This window comes from Ambystoma mexicanum, chromosome 1q (genome assembly GCF_040938575.1).
Source record: "Ambystoma mexicanum isolate Mex_15411 chromosome 1q, UKY_AmexF1_1, whole genome shotgun sequence".
NCBI lineage: Eukaryota > Metazoa > Chordata > Amphibia > Caudata > Ambystomatidae > Ambystoma > Ambystoma mexicanum.
This window is the reverse complement of record NC_090922.1, coordinates 596,208,608-596,232,126: the sequence shown is the minus strand read 5'-3', so window position 1 is coordinate 596,232,126 and position 23,519 is coordinate 596,208,608. Positions and strand designations below refer to the sequence as shown.

Here is a 23,519-nt window from a genome sequence, read left to right as displayed (position 1 = left end):
GCTAGTCAAATGTTCAGAACATCCTGCATAGCAGCAAGCTGGATGTTTGTGACAAACACAATCTTTACCTAAGTAACATTAGTACACAGTGAGCCTCATTATGAGTCAGCCGGTCCGGAATGAACGGTGGCGGTAAATCCACCATCACTGTTGTTTCCGGACCGGCTGATTCCGAGTTCTGCAGGCGGGAGGTGTCACTCCCGCCAGGTCGGACCTGGCGGGAGTAACGCCACCTGCCTGCAGGCGGAAATGGAAACACCAGCTCCGTCATAGACTGAACCGGTGTTTCCATTGTCCCCATTCCCATGGAGTCCTATTGGACTCCATGGGAATGGGGATTTACAGAATTCCGCCTCCGGAATTACCGGGTCACCAGGGTTGTAATGCCCTGGTGATTCCGGCAATCACAGAGGCGGAATGGTAGTTCGGGTCCGGTGGCAGCCTGACGGTTTTTCCGGCATGGCTACCGCCGGACTCGTAATGAGGCCCAATATGTTTTGTGTATATCTTAAAGTGATGAAAGTACAGTGGTGTAAAACAAGAGATTTTCCATACTTGCATTATTTTGCATTCTGGATGTTTGCTTCTGGCTCACCCATTCAGGGTGTGGGAAATAAAGCTACAGCAATGTTCTTTTGGCTGAACATGTTTTTGTAAGCATGTACACACTGTGACATTGCATTAATATGAGATCTGTGCATTTTGCAAGTAAAGTCTATAAAACAGTATTATTGTAGGCATGAAATCTAAAACTAAAATATTTGTTCCAAGAAGAGCTTGCAAGTTTGTGTTCAAGTGTAGATACTGTTTAGTGAGTTAAAATACCAGCTTCACTGTTTAGGGTGTGATAGTGGGAAAAAATGTAAATCTGACTTTGACTTGACTGTGAAATGTGGAGTCCTTTGAGGGGATTTGGTTCACGTTATTTGAAGAAAAGGTATCTCTTACAATGGCACAGATGTAATGGTTTTAGGGAGAAAATGGTGTCTAGTTGTGCTCTTCAGTTGGTGACCCCCAATGGGCCACGGCCTGCAATTCTGTTACTATTGCAATGGCCCTCTCTCAGTCCCATATACCTGATGTGATAGCTATATATATAGTTTCAGCATCCCGTCAGTATACCAGAGATTCTAGCATAAAGAACTGGCCTGAGCAGAACCAACACCGATGCCCTCCCCTGCTGCTGCTAGTCACCACAACTGTGTGGCCTATCCAGGATACTGCCCCCACACTAGAATGAGTCAAACGCTTTGCTATGCATGAGAGTATGTTTTTAAGCCTTATATAGCACATCTTCTGCCATTTTCATGGTTTCTTGGAGTTCCAAGGTCGGCCAGAGGTGGCCTAGGGGACTAAGGAAGACTAGGCCAAGGTTACTTTGTTGCAATGTTGATGTGTGCAAATTGGGAAAAAAAAGGATTCGCTATATTGTGTATGTTTTAGACATTTTGTGAGTTGTCTGGAGCAGCCGTTAATGTGTGCTCCAGGTTGATAAATGTTAAATATTAAAGGTATTTGTACCGTGCACCGTCACCAACGGAATTGGTCCCCAGGCGCTCTGGCAGATCTGTAAGCGACAAGGTGGCATGGGTTAGTAAGGTGAAGAGGGAGTAGGATAGTGAGAGGAGTGGTGTTCTGTTGGCAGCTTCAACTCGGTATACACCGGGTGCTGAGCTTTTGTGCCGGTATTGGATCGGTGTCAGTCCACGTGTGCTGTTGCTACGGCTTATGTGTTGTTGCAATGTTGTGAAGGACGTGCGGCTTGTTGTGCGAGAGATGGTTGTGTGAGTTTTTTGGGTGAGATAAGTATGCAGAGTTTGAGCTTATATTGGTTAATGGGTTACCTGACCTTTAGCATGCTAACATTCACAGTTCTGTCTAAGTGTGGCACCTGTGGCTAATGTCTAGAATTCCATCCAGGTGCGGGCATGCCAACATTCACAATCCCATCTAGATGCTACGCAGGCCAGTGTTCACAATTCCAAGTGTGGCACATGCTAATATTCAAGTTTTATCTAGGCGCGGGCATGCTATCCTTCAATCAAAATCCTATCTAGATGCTGCGCAGGCTAGTATTCACAACGCCATCCAAGTGGGGACATGCCAACATTCACAATTCCATCCAAGTGTGGACATGCTAGTATTCACAATTCTATCTAAGTGTGGACATGCTAACATTCAAAGTCCCATCTAGATGCGAGGCAGGCTAATATTCACAACTCTATCTAAGTGTGGGCATGCTAATATTCACAATTCTATCTAAGGGCGGGCATGCTAACAATTCAAAGTCCTATCTAGATGCGACGCAGGCCAATATTCACAATTCCATCTAAGTGTGGACATGCCAACATTCATAACTCCATCTAAGTGTGGACATGCTAATATTCACAATTCCATCCAAGTGCAGGCATGCCAACAATTCAAAGTCCTATCTAGATGCGACCTAGGCTAGTATTCACAATTATATCTAAGTGTGGACATGCTAATATTCACAATTCCATCTAAGTGCGGACATGCTAATATTCAGGTTTCACCTAAGTGCGGCGCTTGTTGACCTTGACAAGAATGTTAGCATGTAATGCAAGGCAACTTCTACCAACCTGTAGTAAATAGGTTCATTCTGGTGGTCACAAATCTCTATAAGTATACCTGGTGTGGGTCCATGGCAGTCTATGTTATTGGGAGGTAAGGTAGAGTGGCAGGGGTTTTCTGGAGTGTAGTAATTGCTCTACTCCCCACTCATGCCACACTCGCAGTTTTTGTTGGTGTCTGCTGACTGCTGGCTTCCCCTGCGGACACCTGCAGACGCATCTTGGAGCCGCCAATGTAGGAGCTGCCCTTTGCCTCGTGGTTCTTCGCCGCGGGGGCTGCCGGGCACAGGACTGCCCTGGGATGTTCTTGATATGGGGTGTGTGGGCCAATCCGGGTGCAGTGGGCGGGTTGGGAGGTGGGCAGAAGGGAAACCAGGAAGCGGCCAGCCCCGGGGAGACAAACCATGTGCCGATTGCGCAATGGATGGTGCTTTTAAGCACCATATATTTAATTTAAAGTTGCCTTCTTGGGAGGTGAGGGTCAGGAGACTCCTTACCTTGTCAGGAGTCCGCTGGTAATGGCGGAGTGCTGCTAGTGCCGAGCCTCGCTACAACCCCTGTTTGTTTTCATTTATTTATTTATTTATTTTTCCTTTTCTTCAGATAGGCCAATCGGGACGGGGAGGCGGGCAGAAGGGAAACCAGGAAGCGGCCTGCCCCGGGGAGACAAACCACGCGCCGAGTGCTCAATGGATGGTGCTTTTAAGCACCATATATTTAATTTAAAGTTGCCTTCTTGGGTGGTGAGGGTCAGGATAACGTTAAATTTGTTTAGGTTGTCCCTGTTGTTTGTCAGAGTGGTGTTTAAGGAGTTTGAAGAGTTGTGCTGGTTTATCTGTGGTGGGTTACTGTGCTGTTTAGGGAAATTTGGTGTAGACATTTGTCTTTGAGTGGTGGATGTTCCATTGTGTAACATGGGCTGTTTTGGTGGGGTGGTGCGTGCAGAGATGTTATGTTGATTAATACTGTGCACCGGCCTCCAGGCGCTCGTATGCTGTCAGTTAAGGGTGGGAGATGGAATAATTTAGAAGCGGTTATTGTTGCCATATCTTTCTCAACTGATCACCTAATAAGAAATGGGAACAATCGTTTTCACTTTGGAAACATCAGAGCTGATCACATTTATTTGCTTATATCCATGTAAAAACATTTTTTATCCAGCTTTTACGTGTGGATGTTCCATATAATGTGATGTTAGGCTAAGTGATGCTACATCAGCTGACACTATGACAGATACAAACGTACAGCCCATGGTTCCTAGTCAGTTGTCCAGGACCTCCGTTCTGACTTCTCAAAGACCCTTCAACTGTAGCGCAAATCAGTCTTACATGGGATTATGGTAAAATGCAGCGCAACATGCACCATGAACTAGCTACTGACAAACCCAACGATTCACCAGATCACAACCACATGGAGCTAAGCACCAGAAGAGTGATGAACCAGAGGAGCAACTCACGGAGTAGCCAAGGACCAGACAAATGATGGATCAGATGAGTGAAGGACTAGAGGAGAGCAACCCACCAGAGAGACAATGATCAGACTGGTGACTGACTAGAGGAGAGTGACCCCAGGGAGCCATAAATTAGAGGGGAGACAAATCAGAGGAGAGCGACGCAACAGGGAGACAAGGACCAGATGAATGCTGCAAGAGCCAGTTCTGGATTTTCCCTTTGCATGCTGGGACTTGAAGGCCCATACTTTTAATGCAAAGAACGAAACTACAAGTACTGGTATGCAACAGGAAATGCCAGGACTGGCTCACAGCTTCATGCATGACACAGGGCTACTTGGTCGATATGCAAGGGAGCCAGCGACCAGAGGAGAACGTTTCTCCAAGGAGCCAAGGACCAGTGCATACATGCCAACCATTCCGATTTATGCGAGAGACTCACCATTTTTTTCAATGAAAAATGTTGCTATTTTTCCCTTTCTCCCACCGAAAATAATTCCAACCCCAATGCAAGCCTATTGGAAAATTAATTCTCCCGGTTCCCATGACAGAATCTCCCTCCCAGTTGCTTCAGAATGTTGGCATGTAGGCAAGGATCAAGTTCAAGACCCTCTGCGTCGCCCACAAGGCTTTCTGGGGACTGGGACCCTGCTACATCCAACTCGCTCTCCCGAAATTCCTCCTAGCTAGAGCCGTTCGGTCTTCTAGCTCCAACTCTCTGCAAATCAGACGCTTTTCCATGCAGAAAGTGGGGGTAGATCTCTCTCTTCGGCAGGTACCTCTCTCTGGAATGGTCTCCCTGCCCCTCTTAGGCTTGAGCCGGATCTTCTTAAGTTCTGGAAGCTTCTCAAGACCCTCCTTTTCTCTTCCTCCTTACCTCTCCCCCTCTAATGTGCTCCTCTGCCTCTTGACTGGCTGCCTGGTTACTCCAGAGTCTTACAAGGCACCAGGCCCTTCTCGACCAGTCTACACCTGCACTTGGTCTCCCCTGACCCTTTTGAATTTTGGTGGGGGACAGCTTTCACTGATAGCTTTTTTTTGTTGTTTTGTTATGCTTGCAGGACTGCGCCGCCTCGGACTCCCTGCCTTAGTGTGGCTTTGTTTCTGCAGCAATGACTGTAACGCTCCCAGCATATTGGCCAAAAGAATGCAGGTGAAGCAAAATAACACGTATTTATTTTTGCTTCACCTTTTATTCTTTTTTGCCGACTTTCAATACGAATGCGCGTTTCTTTTGCTTTCGTTCTTTTTGCCCAGGTTATGGTGGACTCAGCCCCATCGAATCACAGCCATCAGGTTTGCAGGCTGAACAACTCACCAATGCACTACATAGCCTGATGAAAAACAACTAAGGTGAAATGTCCAATTTCGGTACTGCAAAATTCAGGGAAAACCTTTGTACTGGTTCTTGGAGTTTACATTTTAACGTGTTGTTTTTATGGAAGGCGAATGCCTTTCGTCCTATGGCATGTGGGTGGTTGTGAAAAGGCAATTTAATGAAATGTGCATATTTCAATTTGAACTGCAAATTTCTGACGTCACATCACTTTACAACAGAGTTTACCTTTTTGACATGTGGGCGGAGTCATGTGAAAATGGGCGCAGTTTTGTGTGACTGTGGACGGGGCATAAATCTCAGGAATTTTGATTTTCAAATGTAGGCAAGTATGGATCCGAATGTCAAAAGGCCTAGGAGGACCGTTTGTTTTGCCTTCTTGGTCCCCCCTCACCCCTCTCCAGTGCATACTTGCCAACCCTACAGATTTAGGCAGTAGGCTACTGCTTTTTAAGCAGTCCTACCGCCTACAGATTTCAGTAACAGATCCTACCGCTTTTTACAGCGGCAAGTAATGTATGTGACTCTAAGGCAAGCTCCAGGTCAGCATGCAACACATGAATTAGTCTGTCTGTACAGTGGACTGGTAGGTGATTAATTTGAATGGGCTCAGACCAATCCACTGACCTGACAGCTACTTGACTCCGTCCTGCACTCTTGCCGGGACAACCCTTAGGTGAACCACCAGTGAAGGCACATTGTACAGTTTAACTCCATCACACAGCATCTGCCTATCAGACTGGGTGGGGTATCAGTCACCATGTCATTCAGTGTTCAACTTGCAATAAATATGTACTGCCTGGGCTGCTGCTACAGAGCAGTGGCAAAAGTTGCTTACCAGCTCTGTGTAATTACCTTTTGTGAAGTTAGGTAATTGAATTTGGTGGTAAGTTACCATTCAGAATTATAATTTTTTTACATTTGAACATCTTTCCATATTGTGCTGTTTGATGGGTTGTGTGTTTTAGTATGCTTCAATGGTGCCAACAATGCATGTTTTGTATTTTCCTGTGATGTCGTTGTGATGGGAATTATTATTTTTGAAACTTCAAAAATCCAATATATTTTTGGTCGTATAGGTGCATTATAACTACCCAATAAATAAATAAATAAATAAATAAATAAACAAATAGGAGCTATTGTATTAGGTCATGTCCTTGCGATCAGTGAGGACTCAAGTTTCCCCATGGCCATTTGTGAGGAGGGCTTCCAGTCCTATTTTTGCACCATTATTCCTGGCTGTCTGTCCATCTTCCCATACGTTGACGCAACAAATGCGCTTGGGTAAAGAAGTACGTGTTAGCCATGTGTGGCGGTGGGTCCGACGTCCGTCGATAATGGCCTCTCAAAAGATAAACGAAATGCCAGACTCTTAAGAATTCAAATAATGAACAAAATGTAAATCTCCGAGATGTTATAACTTTATTACGATATATGTTCACATGCGGTATTTTAAACAAATATCAAACAAATAAACTAAAACACACAGATAAACTAAAAAACATAGGTCTAGTACATTGTCATAACGATCGGAGAACGTTTTACTGCAGTTTCTATTAGAAAAGTAACCCTGATGCATTTATATTTTGAAGAACACGCGGAACGTTCATGTTCAAAGATGGCCGCTCCTTTGGATGAAATGCTATTGCGTTGTTATAGTTAATTAGACCAGTCACCCGGCTTCTTTGAAGGTGAAAAGATGGCTGTTGCGCTGGTCAGCGCTGTGATGAGAGGAGCAAGTTTGGTGAGCTCTCTTATAGTCAGCATGATAAATTAATATTTTTTTGGTGTTGTGAGCTGAGGGGAAGAGGCAAATATGGTTAAAAAGGCAACTGGACTTCTTTCTTCCTCCCAACGAGTCTAATGTTTCCCATGGACGAGACACCCTACAAGCAAGTCTTAACACCCTAAAAGGTTAATTTACATTGTTTTCCGTGGGCTCACTCTACACCCACTTGAGATCAAATGAACAAACCGGACACCGTCTGGACATTTTAGCCTTTGTATTTATTTATTCAAATGCGAGCTGAGACTCCGTAAATTACCGGGACCCGAACCGGGCTCCACTGCACTGCTCTCTCCTGGCCACTGCTCACCATTTTTTCAATGTCCTTGCTCTGTTACGCTGAGTCATGTGCAGGGCATGTATCGCAGAGGGATATGTCGCCTTCCTTCCTTTGTTGGTTTAATACAAGCCATATTGGCTGATCCTTGTAGTAATGTCTTCCTAGAGGACATCAAAGCATGTTGCGGTGTTTTTGGTGGCCGGTGTGGCTTGTGCTGTTGCCAGCTGGGGTCTCTTCTCAGTGCTGTTCGGGGAATGTGGGCATTACTTACCGGTAATCTACATAACTCCCAGTCTTAGTCTTACTCGTCCTAGTACTCAACCTATGAGTTGGCCCACCTCACTCAAAAATCCCTCTTCTATTTCTTTCACTCCAGGTCCCGCCCTCCCTTGGGGATGTGATCATGGCAAGGTAAATTACCCCATACCAAGTCAAATTATCATTCAGGTATGTCTGGAGGGAGAGGTAGTTCTAAAATCATGGACGAGGGAGAGTTGATTATGAGTAATGAAGATTACTTGTAAGTAATTCCCACTGAACACCTCGATGTCCCTTGTCCCAGTACTTAAAATATGAGGAATACCCACGGCATGCACTGAATGATTAAGGCACATACAGACAAGTATATAATGCACATCCCATCGCCAATTTGAGAGCAAAAACTCAACGGACAACGTTAATCGCCAGGTGCCAACTCTCAGAGCCCCTTCACCAAAAGCACCAACTCTGAAAGTCTTATGGTTGGCCGAAGTAGCCGCCCTACAGATCTCTCCAATGGAAACACCCTGTGCCTCTGCCCTAGTAGATCTGCCCTGGATGCAATGGGAATGGATCCGAGTGGATTGATAGGTCAATAATATAGCCTCTCTCCCCTAGTAATGGTAGGAACCGAGGTCTTGCACCTCTCGTCGCGGGAGGTAACAAAGAGACTGCCAGCTTTCCTAAAGGGTCTGCAGCTCTCAAGATAAATTAAAACTGCCCTCTGGACATCAAGATGGTTCCAGCCCGCCTCTTCCTGTGAAGCCCGAATAGGGGGGGGTGGGGGGGGGTGGAGCAGGGAGAACTACTTCTTGAGATATGTGGAATTTTGCCACTACCTTGGGGAGGAAAGCCAGATTTGCATCAAAGAAACAAGACATCCTCCTGAATAATTAAATAAGGGGCCTACAGGTCAAGGGACATATATTCCCCAATCTCCTGGCCAAAGTCATTGCCATCAAAAAAGCTGTCTTGATAGTAACACTTTTTAGGGGAACCTCGTGTAAGGGATTAACGGGCTGACTACAGAGTCCTCAAAACAGCCTGGAGGCCCTGAAGGGGCAACCGAGCGGGCGTTCGCGGCCTTTTACAGGGAGAAACATTTCAGCAACCTGGACATCCGAACGTATTCAGTTGGCCCCAAACCTATTTGACTTCGGAAAGCTCTAATGGCGGCCCACTGGGTCCTTGAGGGAAAGACCGCCAAGCCCAGATCAAATCCCCCCTGCAGGAACTGGAAAATGCTAGGAGCAGGCTAGAGGTGGGAGAGTAACCCATTCCTCAGTCACCAAAACTAAAATACTCCCTATGTGTAGAGTGTACTGCCTCTTATTCCTGTAGATTCTGCTACTCTTTGGGTCAGACCCTCCCTCTGGATCAGGAGTCTTTTCTGTTCAATTTCCAGACCCCCCAGGATTGGACCATCCCCTGAGCCCAAAGGTACTGTGACAGGTAATCTATGCAGAAGAAACATCAGGGAGACCACCAGATCAGGAGGAGAGGAAACCAACTCCTCTGCAGCCAAAACGGGGCTTTGAGTAGAACCATGTAGTGATTTGGGTTAGTCTGTATATCAGATGGTCCAGGTGCTGTGATGTCACTGGCTGGAATGTTGAGTGGAACGTGCAAGCTCAGGGAAGGTTGACTGTGTGGCAGTTGGGGGCCAGCCTACACAGGGGCTGGTGGATGTCTTCATGGACTGCAATACTTATTTTACCTGTTGTCTTGAAATCAATAAACTAGAGAACCTTAAACCGGCCTCCCACTTCATCTGAGTCACAGATCTTTACATTGGCGATGAGGATTGCTAACTGAACACGGTGACCAACAAAGAAGAAAGCTGATGAGACGGATGAATCGCTGCACGTAACGTTTCAGGCTGTAAATTAACTGTCTTATGGTGCTGGCAGGGCACGGAGAGCAGCAGCAGCAACGTGTAGCAGCAGAAAACTTGGTGAAGTCGGCTTTACTGGAGGAGTCCTGTGAACTAGTAGTAAGGAGAGCAGTGCGAGCCAGAGACATCGACCAGCCCCAGGCCCGCAGCCCCGGGTTTTTAAGGTGAGCCCACCTTCCGGTGCTGTGTGAGGAGAGGGATTGCGGGGGGCGTCATCGCCGTGGCGATTGGAAAGGTACTGAAGTGTCGGCCATTACTAAAGATCAGCAGTAGTGTCGCTAGTGACCGCATTAACTGTGGTTATCATCGATTAAATGAACTGTGGTGATGTCATATGAGGGGCCTGTGAGCTGAGAGGTGAATAGCTGCTGCTGCAAAAGGGGCAACGCTGTTTTCCGCTCTGTGCGTGGAAGTATTGAATGAACTGTACTGTGCCGGTACAGCAAGAAAGCCTATGGGTGTCACCCGCAACAGTTAGGTTCAGTTATACGAACAGGCCATTGTCTTAACTGTTCAGTGCAAGAGTCCCTGCTGAGTGATGACGTCGGGGTATAAACAAACGGCCACACATGGAACTACAGGAGAGTCACGTGGGAGCAAGGTTCTTCCCTTGGCACAGTGGGCTAACACGCAGCTCGGGAAGCGCAGAACTGATAGTGGCGGACTGGAGGCCCGTGGGTTTTCGTATGATTTGAAGCTGGAGAACACGGGACAGGACAATGGGAATGTGCAATATGGCAAGAAGTCAAGAATATCAGGAAAGGAGGACTACGTTCATACCGTGCTGCCGGTTGTTCAACGAGAGCTGTCTCTCTCTGACAACGATGCTGACGTGATGGTCGAGGAAGTAGGCGCTCATTCCGGGGGAGAGTCACTGCGAGAGGAGCAGGGAGTGGAGCGGATTGATCTGTTGGACTGGAGGGTCGTGAGAAGCATCGAGATGTAAAAGGAACTGGACCCAGATGTGCTGATGTTTTTTTAGACAGCTGCAGTGTTATGATCAAGAGTATTAGTCACCTTGTGATGTGAGGCCTTTGTCGGGAGTGTGAGTGGTTGTGGCATGATTTGTCGTGGCCTCTGTTTAGAACGGAGATGAGTGGTGCAGTGGATGCTTAGGAGGGTGCTGCGGATGTTAATGGGGCACACTGAAGATTTCAAGTTTCTGTTTATTCATGCCATTTGTGTTAAGTGCTCAGGCAAGGTTTATGGGTGTTTCAAACTCAGAGGGTCATTACAGGAGCCTTGAGGATATGGGGCTCCGTTGATGTGTGTTTGAGTTCTGAGCATTTGGAAGGTTTCCCTCAGATAGTTAAGCGATGAGCTGTTAAAACTCACTGGTGGCTAGCCCAGAGAGTTAGGCGATGGGTGTGGCACGCCAATTGAGGATGAGTGACCCGGTTCGGTTTTGTTCAGGTTGAATGTTTTGAAGACCAGCTTTTGTACTGGGTACACGGCATGGCAATGTGTGTTTTTGTGTTTTGAAGACCAGCATTAGGTTGGGTACTCAGCATGGAGCTGTGTGAGAGGTGTGTGAGTTGCCCAGAGAGTTAAGCAATGGGCAGTGAGCACCAGAGGGGACGTGTGGTCCGAGAGTGTTTAGGTTATGTACTTGGGAAGACCAGCATTGTACTGGTTACATGGCATGGCGCTGTGTGGAGATGCGTTTAGGATATATGTTGTGGAGACCAGTTCTGGGTGATCAGCACTTCTCTGTGTGAGTCAGATGGCGTTGTCTTGTTAGTGTGATTGGTGTTCTTTGGGTGTGGGAGATCACCTTTGGGGGTACCGGGTGTGTGTTGGTGTGGAACAGAATTTTGCAAATAGGATCGTGCGAGTGGCGGAAATACTTGGTCTTCCATTTTAGTGTTGCTGCTCTGTTGGGGGGCAGTGGTTTTGGTAATGAATCAGTGTTGGTGGGTTTTTGGTGAGTTGTGGGGTATTGGTCCTGTGGTTGATGGGTAGGAGCTGGTTCCCTTTTGGTTTGGTCTGACTGTCTGGCCTACAGTCAGTATGGATGTTCACGGCAGGGGGAGTGCATTGTGTGGCACGGGTGTGTAGGTTTGGCTGGGTTTGCATTTTTTTAGGTTGTGGTGATTGGAGCCGTTCTTGTGATTTTTAGTTATATTTTGTTGTGGTTGATTTGGTTGTCTGTAGCGTTAAGGGGGGAGCGGTGTAGTGATTTGGGTTAGTCTGTATATCAGATGGTCCAGGGGCTGTGATGTCATTGGGTGGAATGTTGAGTGGAACGTGTAAGCTCGGGAAGGTTGACCGTGTGGCAGTTGGGGGCCAGCCAACACAGGGGCTGGTGGATGTCTTCATGTTATGGACTGCAATACTTATTTTACCTGTTCTCTTGAAATCAATAAACTAGAGAACCTTAAACCGGCCTCTGACTTCATCTGAGTCACAAATCTTTACAAACCAATGCTCCCATGTCCCTGACTTTCAATAACACCCTCTGGAGTAGAGGCAGCAGGGGGGCTGCATATATGAGACCCACTGGCCAAGGGATAGCCATTGCATCTGTCCCCTATGCCTCCCGACATGGAAACTGGGAACAGAAAAGGGTGATTTTCCTGCTCCGTGGGGAGGGAAACGGATCCAGCCAGGGAGTCCCAGCATCTTTACCGATGGAGTAGAAAACCTCCTCCCGTACGTCCTACCGCTTTGAAGGGAAGATCCTGCTCAATCTGTCGGCCACAGAGTTGTCCAACCCTTGGATGTGCACCGCCCTAAGAGCCAGGAGGTTCTTTTCTGCCCAGTAGCCCTTGTCCTTTGCCAATAGACCCAAGGACCTGAACCTGGATCTCCCAGATATAGGAAACTGTAGTGATTGTGTCTATCTGTATGAGGACAGATTTCCGCCTCAACATTGGTGCAAACACCCAGAGGGTCCAGAAACTCACAGCCAGTTCCCACCAGTCGGGAGATCTGGCTGCCTCAGTGACAGACCACTCTTCCTGGTGGGAATGATAGAGTAACAATGGCGGGCCTGGGTTGGGTTAGCGGGAAACCCTTCAGCAGGTTGTCGAGATACAGCCCCCACTGCAACCTCCTTTTCAACAATTAGGTCACCTGAATCCATCTCGAAATCCCAGTTCACATCCCTCCAGAACAGGTGCAGATGAAACAACAATGGTCTCAGATGGAGGCAAGCCCAAGGTATCATGAAGACGCATGATACCATATTCTCCAGTCTTCTGTGGAAATCTCATACAGTCCCCCTGGAGGATGACGAGAGATCCCCGAGTGCCTCTTGTAGGTTGTTGGCTCTTGCCCGGAGTCCAGAAACGGGCACTGATAAACTAGAGATCCTGGGAAGGAGCCATGTAGGATTTGCCCCAGTTGATGGGGTAACCCCAGTTCCTCCAGAATCAAGTCTGTTGAAGGTGGATGTCAACAGTTCTTTCGGACGAAGCTTTGAGTAACCAATCGTCCAGGTAAGGAAAGACTTGGATACCCTTTAGATGTAATATGTCCACCACCAGTCCCATGATCTTTGTGAGGCTCAGATGGCTGTTTTCAGGCCAAAGGGTAGTGCTGTGAACTGAGGTGGCAGGGTCGGAGGTGGGATTATATCCCCATGGGAGGGGCGGAACCTATGGGAAAGGAAATGGGACTGTTGACCCAGTTACTTACCAGTAATCTTCATTACTCCTAGTTCTAGTCTTCCTCATCACAGTACTTGTCGAGGTCCTACCCTCCCTATCAAGAATCCATATTCATTCCTTCTTTTTCTATATACCATATAAGCGCCGCCCCTCTCTACCAGGAGCATAAGACTCCCAGCCACCACGTGACATTTCATTACCCCCTAGCACATCCTGGCCATTTGCACTCTGCGTGCATGGGTGAGAGAGAGGTGGTGAGAGGGAGGTGGTGAGAGATGCATCACAAGTACCATGACAAGGAAGTGTAAGACTAAGAGTAATGAAAATTACCAGTAAGTAACCGAATCTCTTCCTTGTCCCAATACTTGTGAGGCATACCAAATACAGCAGTGAAAAATGATCCATGAAGAAAAACACAGTCCAATGATTCAGGCACCACATCACCCTTGAACATATGAACCAACGCTTAGCTGCACCCTCTTCGAAAGAGGACCACTGCTTATGCAGTTTGAGGCACTAGTGTCAGGTGAAAGGATGCAAGGCAGCCATGGTAGCTGTCCACATTTTCTGAATAGGCACATCCAGCACCGCTGCCCACAACCCTGAATAGGGGCCGGCCAGCAAACCAGCACCACCGAAGAGGCCAAAGCAATCACTTGCCGAATCCATCCGCATATAGTAGGGACAAATGGTCTGGCTGTCCAACCAAACAGTACAGCCCAGAGAAATTAGGAGAGACCACTTAGCAGCTCACTTGTGCCACAGCTCCTCCCCCAGAGAAGTGGGAGTGGGAAAAAGGACGGAAGAACAATGTCCGCAGGGTTCGAAATTGAGATTCGATGAGCAGGAGCTAAAATTAGCTCCTAGGTGTGGGGCATCACCAAAGAGGCAGGAGCTGCCTGGGTATTCACTGCTGGACAACCAGGAGTGAGTCCCCAGTTTACCATGAATCTAACTTGTTGCACACACCGTTTGATTTGTTGTGTTTAAATGTGTTCTAGATGTGTTCTAATTCTTCTATAGTAGCATTTTCAAATACTTAATGTTAAAGTCACATATGCATTATTGCAAAGCACAAATTGCCTGGGGATCCAAGAGTAGCTCCTGGTAGCTGTTGCTTTCAAGCTAACCGCTCTCCTGGGCTCGAAGCGGAAGCTTAATAGCTCCCTTCAATTTCAAACCCTTTGTCCGGTGCCTGGCAAAATGCAAAGAGAACCAGAGGAATAAATCCCAGACCACACCAGAGAATAATTGAATCCAACTGAACCCGCAGGAACGAGGCTGAATAGAGCAATGCCCAAACCTCTCCCAACCCACAGCAGAGGCAATAGCCACCAGAAATACTGCCTCCCCGGTTAGAAACTCTATGTCCACCAACTCCACTGGTGTAAACAGGGAGTCATGCAAAGCATGCAACACCAAAGGAAGGGCCCACAGAGGCATCACTGCATACACGATGGACCAGGTCAGCAGGAAACAGTATTCAGCAGCTGAGCAACCAGCGGCCCACATACAGTACTCTGAACCGAAGGTGCATCAAAGACTGAATAGCCACCCACAGAGCCCATAGGGAGGAAACAGCCAGGCCCATATCCCGCCCTACTTGCAAGAATTGCCTAATCATTGGCACTAGGGGTGTACCGAATAGTGAATTTACTATTCGGCCGGATACCGAATAGTGGAAATAAATATTCGGCCGGAACCGAATAGTTACCGAATAGTAGCTTACTACTGGAAATGTGTCAAGATATGCATAACAAGCCAAAACTGTTGGCTTTGCCAATGCTTGTTTTAACAGGACTTCAGTGAAGGACATGCTTATAAATAGATCATGGCATAGCATAGATTACAAATGCACAATAAATAAACAAAATAAAGTTTCCTTAGTTACTTATGGCACATCACTAAATTCTTAGGACCCAATAAATATATTTTCCTTTGTTACTCATTAGAGGCCCCTTTAATTTCCAATATCACTTAAAGCACTGGAGAGTAAGGTATATTTGAAAGGTAGGAAGATACTGTTTTTTCCACTAAATGTGGGCTGTCCACCTATATATTTCACGAACATAAGTGTACCAGCAGGCAACAAATCTATGACAATAGCCAACATCCGCCAAATTGCACAAAGTTTGCACTGGTGCAAGTGTCATTTTATACAATACTAGCACAAGGCAATACATTGTCGTAGTGCAAATAACATTATTTGTAGGCGTTTTTGCACCAGGGCTCCTAAAGGAAGGTATATCTTACAGTATCTCCCCCACAACAGCAGGGAACACATGACTCCTGACACCTTCCTAAGTGCTGACAGAGGCCTGTGGGTTTGTCTGCAGGCATCTTTTTAGAGTCACCTGGCAGCAATTAGCAGCCAGTCCCCTTGGACTGTAACAAAGGAGGTTGCCGCCCCACTCTTATTCAGATGGACTGATCTCCATTAGGAACTTTTTGTCCAGATGCACATTTAAGAGGTAGCTCACCAGGCCCCAGGCTGTTTCCAGTAAGCAGACTATTCCTCCCTAAGAGGACATGTCACGGCTTCCCAAACGAAAACCCGACCATCTTACTGAAGGTGAAACTTTTAAATAGACACTTTCACATTTCCCCAAACATATTCTTGGCCGGGCAAACCTCGATTTACATTAACCTGAAGCTGCTTGATTATTTTCTTTCCACGGTGCGCTCCCACCAGAGTCAAGAAGATAACATGTGCTTTCTTAATGCTTAGGCGGGCCGTGCTAATGGCCTCTCTGATTCCTTTTGGCAGCCACTGCTGGGAAGCTCGGGTGTGGCTTAACAGGGGAAGCGGCCTGATTAGCAGAAAACAGCATCTGCCAGCTGTGACCTTTCAATAGGGCTCAAGTGCCAAGCAGCTACTCTGGCGCTGCTTTCATCACCCATGGATGCGCCCAGTAGCCTCTCTCCTCCTGTTCACAAACAAGCCCCCTGACCCTTGATTCGAGTCAGATGTAAATGCAGGGGCTATAAACACTCACGATTCATGTGTTTATGCACCTCTCCAGCCTCCCTGGGGCTTCCTGCATCACCCGCCCTACGCTCTCAGCCCTCTGCGCTCTCAGCCCTCTGCGGCTAAAAGTAAATTAGTGGCTGCACGCACAAACCCCCCCCCTGTTTGGCCCTCCCCCCCCTTCTCACATTCCAGTGAAGTGCCCTTGACGGTTTCACTGATGCCATTATACGGCCACCACCTCCGCTGACCACAGCAAAGGCTGACAAGATAAAGGCTTTGAACAATGTTACGTGTGATCCCAGCCTTACAGGCGCTCTGCTTTAGTTACGTTCAGCTTCGGCTTCGAGTAATAATTAATTAATTGTTCGGCCGAATGCCGAATAGCTAATTTCGGCCGGAATTCGGCCGAACAATTACTCGAAGCCGAAGTTCGGTACACCCCTAATTGGCACATACAATACACAGCCAGCACCGAATTCATGGCACACTACAGTGTAAAATACCCCCAATGGTAGTCAAAAACGGCCACCGCAGAAGACCTGCTGGAGTTATGTACCACCAAGCTAGGTGCTGCGTGAACCCCTATTGATGGAACCCTGACCCTCCATAAGCAAATCCTACAACACAGAACATGAGAGACGGGTCTCGGAACCATCTTGAACATTCACGGGCAAACATTCAGTTCCCAACCCAGAGCAACCGTCGGATAAAGGAGAAGCAGACGCCATACTGGCGCCGCCAGAGTCCAGCCCAAGTTAAAATGTGTCAAAGCAGGTGGGTCAAGCTTCCCAGTCATTGCAGCAAAGCAATGGAATTCTCTCCCACCTGCACGAAGAGCAGAGGAATCCTACGGGGCCTTCCGCAAAGCCCTAAAAACATGAATGTTGGTCTAACCTGTTCAATTTGTAATTTGATATGATGGATTGTACCCTGAATGTAACTACTATGCATGCTTCGGTTCCTTGCCTCTGGGCTTCATGTAACTGGTCCTCTCCAGCGCTTAGATGCCTGAGGGTTTGTGTGCGCTATACAAATGGAAAAAAAAAAATAAATACAAATAAATCTGACTCAGAGACTTGAACCTCGACCAGCACCTTGGGAAGCTGGGGTAGATGCGGAAAGGCAAAGAGCAATCGCGCTGGCCAAGATACTGTCAGGGCAACCACTCCTGAACTCCCCAGCCAAATGAACCGGGAACTAAATCAGGGCAGCAGAGCTTCCTGAGAAGAAGCAAACGAATCCAGTATCTGCATACCTCCCGCAACCCAGGTGAAACTCGCCCACTTCCCCCGGTGCAACACCTAACCGGATGAAGGAAACCTCCTACTCCGAACTGTCGACCTGGATGCGGTCCACTCCTCTGACATAAATCACAGAGAGATGCAGCAGGTTGCGTACCACCCAGCAGCCCAACCAGAGTGCCATCTCCTCCAACGGATGGGACCAAGTGTAAGGTCCCAGTCTACCTGTGCTGCGGAGGTTAATGCTGGACCCACTAGCCCTTCCGGATTGTCCAGTCTGCAGTCTACTCTTCTGGTAACAACCACAGTCTTGCCACCCCTAAGAGGACAAAAAACAAACTTCCAGATCTCCTTTTCAGTGGTGCTCTGTCATCTGGTTCTCTTTCTTTCCAGCTACTGGTATCTAAAATTCATAAGACGGAACTCTCTTTTATTCTTTGTTTCTTTTTTAACAACTAAACTCCTTTTCCCCCCCCTTGCCACCTCTTTACCTGGATGCCTTCTCTTACTGCTTGAAGGCATTTCAAATCAATTAACTACTTCTTCAAACTCTCCCTTTACAAATCTAATACACAGTTTTAATGTTCTTTCAGAGTTTAGTTCTTTAGAGTTAGTAGGAGTCCTTTACTAAATTCTTATGTGCTTTTCTTTAAAGTATTTTCGCTTCTTTTATTCTTGAAATCTCTGATGTTTAATTCACCACACTCCCTGTTCACTAGAGAATCAACACCATCATGCTATCCGTGCTCTCGGTTCTCCTCCGTAGCTTGACTCTGTAGATTATTTCACCACACTCCCTGTCCAGTAGAGAATCAACACTGTGCTTCCTGTGCTCTCGGTACTCCTCCAACCCTCTCTTAATAAGATCTCTGCATTTCCGCATCTACTACTACGTCTTTTCTTTCACAAACCAAACACTGCCTGGTTGCTAGGCTACATGAAGTGCAACGTGGAAGAAACAAAATGGGCTCCACACGCCTTTTTGCCGCTTGGTTCTTTTCTTTAATGAAGCTGCGCCCTCTAGCTCTATGCCGCTGTACTGTCAAAAAGTTTATCACTTGTACTTCAGCAACTCACTCGCTCTTGAGTTCTCACGTTAACGGTCCGTTAACTTATATCTCTTGAAGAATTTTTAAAAACGTGTCTTAGCAAGTACCTATATACAGAGGTTAATAAAGTTCTTAATGTCTTGAAAATGTAAGCTTGTTCCCGTATAGGCTTAAAATGAAAAATGACGTATGTTCTGTGTGCCTGTAGACAGCGTGGAAGAGTTCAGACTGATTCTTTCAAATATTCTTGAACACTAAATTGTATTGTTTTAAAATTTACATTACATCACTGGAGCGCTCTGGAAACTGTGACCTTCTCTGGCAAGATACTGAATGAAAGGCAGTTTAGAACCTTCGTTAGCATTCCAAACATCATTGTTCATATTGCCCAATCAGCTCTGACAATTCCCTCCTCCGTATTGGAATGGGATTGGCCGACCTCCCTGAATGCTTTAGTTAATAATATAATATATATATTGCCCTTCTAATAAGACACTCTCATTCTTCCATCTCTCACTTTTCACACCTTTAGAGATTTATTTACACCCTGTGAACACATCTTTTGGGATACCTTTTCCGTCTGAACCTCACATTAAGTCCCAACCCAGAGTTGTACATAGCCCAAAGCAGACCTGTTGTGTCGTCTGTCGATACCAGAACTGCCAAATACTGGATGCAATGAAAGAAAAACTGAAGAATCTGGGAAATCGCTGCCTCCTCCCTCCAGTTGCTCCAGCCGTCCAATGCTCCTGGTCGCGCAGGATCCCAAAAATCACCCACCAGCCGAGGCTACTCGCATCAGTGGCATTTAGGTTCAGCAAGGGTGGAAACAGTGGACTACCACCCAGATGATTGGCCCCGACCAACCGCCACTGAAGCTGGACCCTCAGCTCCATAGCGATGGCCACCCTAGTCTCGTAAGCCCGAGATCAGCAGCAGCGCAGGGGAGACACCAACGGCCACCTGTGAAGTCTTGACCACAGACCACAAACACACAGGCTGCCATAAGTCCCTGCCTGCTGAACACTGCCCTGGCAAATGCCCACGCCCAAATATCAGGCCCCCCAAGAGATACTGGAGGCAAACAACCTGATCCAACAGAAACCACACGGCCCCCACGCTAGCCAAAAGTGGGCCCCAATGCACTGAAGATCACAGGAGGTATCCAAGTGCAATATGTGCAGATAAAGCAGAAACCACAGCTCCTACAGCACCCTTGATTTGAATCCCACCCGCACCAACAGTTGCTGGACAGAGCCCTGAGCAGCCAATTACACCGGCATGAAAAAACCTGTACCGCACTGGCTTAAAGGAGTGAGACCGCCAGGCCCAATAGATCTGTAAATACCTCGGGAGCAGAGGCTGAACGAAAGAGCTCTGAACTGAAAATGCCAGCCCATGAACAGAAACCTCAGCCATTTTAGATGCAACCTCTCTATGGACACATGAAAAGATGCGTCCTGAAGTAACAGACCCCAGTAAATTGAGTGCCTCGAACAAATGGAGAATATCCAGCTGATTTCCCAGCTGGAAGCTCAGAGGCCACACAAATGCTACAATCACTGCAAGGCCGCCACCACCCAGAGCACGTCATGCAGAGCATACCTCTCCTGGCAGGAAAGAGGGGTTGCCAGTGTCCAAGTTTGCCTCTTCTCCCCCGTCATTGTGATCACAGATCTCCACTGGACAAAGCCTTTCACACAGGCGTCGCAAGAAGTAAGTCCCTGAGGCAGGCCAAAACCATCGCACCTGGCCCACACATTCTCGGATTGAAAATTTAGGTGCATGTCAGATGTATGAGGCAACTTCAGACAGCTTCCGGTCAACGGCAACTGAAAACCTGCAAGACACAGGGAATTCCTTAAACCTCCAGATACCCGACAGAGGCCTAGCATCCGATCACCTGCAGAGCCGTTTGCGTGCTTGACCCATGAAACACGGAATGCATCCTGTTCATCAAGGAGTTGTCAAACAGCACCTCGGACTCCAAAGGGGCATCAGCAGTGCCGCAGCCCATAGTTGTGCCATCTGAAAGTCAATCCCTGAGGTGCAAGCAACGGCAGCTGACACTGCACCCCACATGGTCACAGCCGCCACCCAGACTTCCATTAGAAGCCAAATACAAGAGCTGCACAAAAATGGTCTGGAAGCCCCTCTACCAAGAACGAACACGGCAAAATAACCTGTTCTATGGGAAGGTGCCCACTCTGGAGGGTCTACAACCATGTTCTAGCTCACTGTTCCTTTCACAGAGGAGAAAAATCCATTTGCATATCAGTCATTGTCCCACCCACAAGGGCAATCCAGCACCAAAATGCTAGGCAATTCTCCTCTGAACAACACCACCAACAGCAACCCCAGACAGGTGTCTTGGCCTAGTCTGACCTCATCAGTGAGGTGAAGCCGTGCCTCTCTAAGCACAGTGAACAAGGGGTCCACGTCTGGATTACCCATGGCAATTTAGGGCGAAACCCAAAGTTCCTAAAAATCCACAAAAAGCTCTCTGAGCACCTCTACCGTGACCGAACACAGACAAATAACTTGTTATATTGGAAGGTACCCACTCCCCAGGGTCTACAACCATGTTTTAGCTCACTGTACCAAATCCAAGAGCTGTTACACTAGAGATCGCATAGCCGGCAAAAACGGTGCACAATCAGCACCTTCCTCCACAAGCTTCACCAACTGCTGAAATTTACCCAGAGCGGTCTCTGCTGATGAAGCAGCATAAGTAGCAGACCGAATAGCCAGAGGTTCCTCAGCATAGGATCTTCGAAAAGCATAATCAGCCAGTTCGAGCACCTGAACGTGCACAGCCACCACCTCCAACATAGAAGACCGAACCATCAGACTCAACAGAACAGTATCCACCCGCAGAGACTGAGGGAGTGTAACCTCCACCCCTTGCCAGGGATAGAGTAGTGACCCGAAGCAAAGCAACACCGCCTTTTCAGGCTCCTGCCAGTCACAAGTACTGGACGCAGTGGTAGCTGTTAGAATGGATTTCTGAACTCTGCTCTGGTAAACAGATGTTCAGGAGGCCACCCTTGTTTAGTGAAATAGAGAACACTTCTTAGCCAGGACAATTCAATGTAGCTTGGAGAGCAGGTTAAGGCTAAGTCTCAGGAATAGTGGGGGTGATATGAGGTCTTGGATGAGCACACACAGTAGGACACAAGAATTACTCTTAGACAGTAGTCTATCAAAAATATACAATTTATTAGGCCTTTCCGCAAAACAAGTGAATAATGCAGAACACGGTACTACTACTACTTAAACACACACTAGATGAAACATATGTACAATCACTTTTTTCGTTCAATGCGGTAAAGTGCTGATTCACACCAAAACATGTAGGGAGGGAAAGCGCACAAACTTTAACACAATGGCCAACTCCAGAAATGTATATCCATAACTTAAGAAGTCTAGCTGTACGAAGATTGGAGCCTAGTGCTCCATGTTATGTTCTTGCGTAAAAACGCCTGTAGATGCGTAAAGCTCACAAGGGGCAAACTTCAATGGGAAGGAAAGGTTAGAAGAGGACACTGGAGTGTGGAAAATTCGGTTCCGAGAGTCTGATGCGGGTCTGCTAACGAAGCTGTCCCCAACCTTCGGCCAACTAGAGGAAGCAAGAGCCACCCAAATCGAGACAAGGACCACAAGGGATCCTTTGTGTGTAAAAAGAGATGGCTGAACTAGGGGCCACCAGTAAGTGGTATGATTACTCACCGCCCCTTAGCTCACTCCGGGTTCAAACTTTGCAGGTTTGAAGAAGGTTGCCTGGACTACAAAATCTCCTCCTTGGTTACGCTTCAAAGTGCACAGATGGTGCAGATGTGGGTACGATTTTACATCAGGAGCTGTATCTCTCGTCTCGAATGCAGAACAAAGAAAACACTGATGCAGCTGGTCTCAGGACACTTGAAGAAAGGCGGGAAAGTCACCAGCAGCGACTGCCAATGTCGCACAGTGACGCAGGAGCACCCAGGTCTTGCAGACTGCCGCACTTCCTCTCTCATGGCCCAAAGCAGTAGGGATGACTAGATTTGGCAAGAAGGTGCCTGACAGTGCGAACTAGGGTTCTACAAAAGCTTGAGCCAAAACTCGATGTAGCAATGCTTCAGCGCGGGTGCCAAGGGAAAAGCTGGTCAGTCCACTGGAGGGGCATGCAACTCTTCCGAGAAGACTCGTTTGCAGGGCACCAAGGAGACATTGAGAGTGATTGGTCTCACCATTCAAAAGGGTTTAATCACCTTTGCAGGTCTTTGGAGATAGAGCGCAAAGCAGGGCTCTACCCGGACAACAGCGAACTCAGGGTGCCAAACCTTCTGTGTGCGGTTCCGAACAGTCCTTGGATCTGCTTCACTGCTCTGGATACTTGACGTATAGAGGTTGATTCGGACCTCAGGGTTATCTGTGGGTCTAGAACCCTTCCTCATATCCCAGTCCAGTGAGTGCTCACACCCCAGCTGGCCAATGAGGGGATTTGCCCCACTCATGCACGCTAGCAGTGGTACAATCAGGGACCACTGCAGCTCTCATGCCCCTGGGCACACCAGACTTCCTGGCACCAGGAGTGTGGATTGGGACCAGATAGTCCCATCCCACTTCCTGGGTACCCATACACGTGACATGCATGAGCCTGCGGAAAGTGCGGGCTTCGCGGATGAATGCATGCTCAAATAAGGACTCACAGGGTCACAAAGAGCAAGGGGAAGACAAAAGACCTTGTGGCATGGCCATGACGGACACTATTCACACTCATGAGCCAAACGCGGTATGGATCGATTAAAAATACACCCAAAACTTCTGCTGCCATCAGTCTGCTCCTAAGCACACTGTCCAGTTACCAGAAAATCCATAAGGGATGTCTAAGGCCTGAAAACGAAAGGACCCAGTCCACGGTACAGTAATGAACTTTGCGCACTGAAATACAGTTTCCAAAAGGGTCAACAAAGGCATAAGACGAAGGGAAACAATATTTCCCAGTACTGACTGTCGAAGGACCAGTCAGTTTCCCCATAATGATGAGCGAAAGCCCAGTGGAGTGCA

General features: G+C 47.5%; 1 protein-coding gene across 1 annotated transcript in view; it reads left to right on the top strand.

The window, feature by feature from the left end:
* The first annotated feature begins 6,997 nt into the window (after positions 1–6,997).
* MRPS14 (mitochondrial ribosomal protein S14) overlaps positions 6,998–23,519 on the top strand; it is a 38,453-nt gene continuing 21,931 nt past the window's right edge. The window contains exon 1 of the mRNA XM_069641131.1: positions 6,998–7,121. Coding sequence (XP_069497232.1) covers positions 7,077–7,121 — 45 coding nt within the window. The 5' untranslated portion in view covers positions 6,998–7,076. The remainder of the gene's footprint in view (positions 7,122–23,519) is intronic.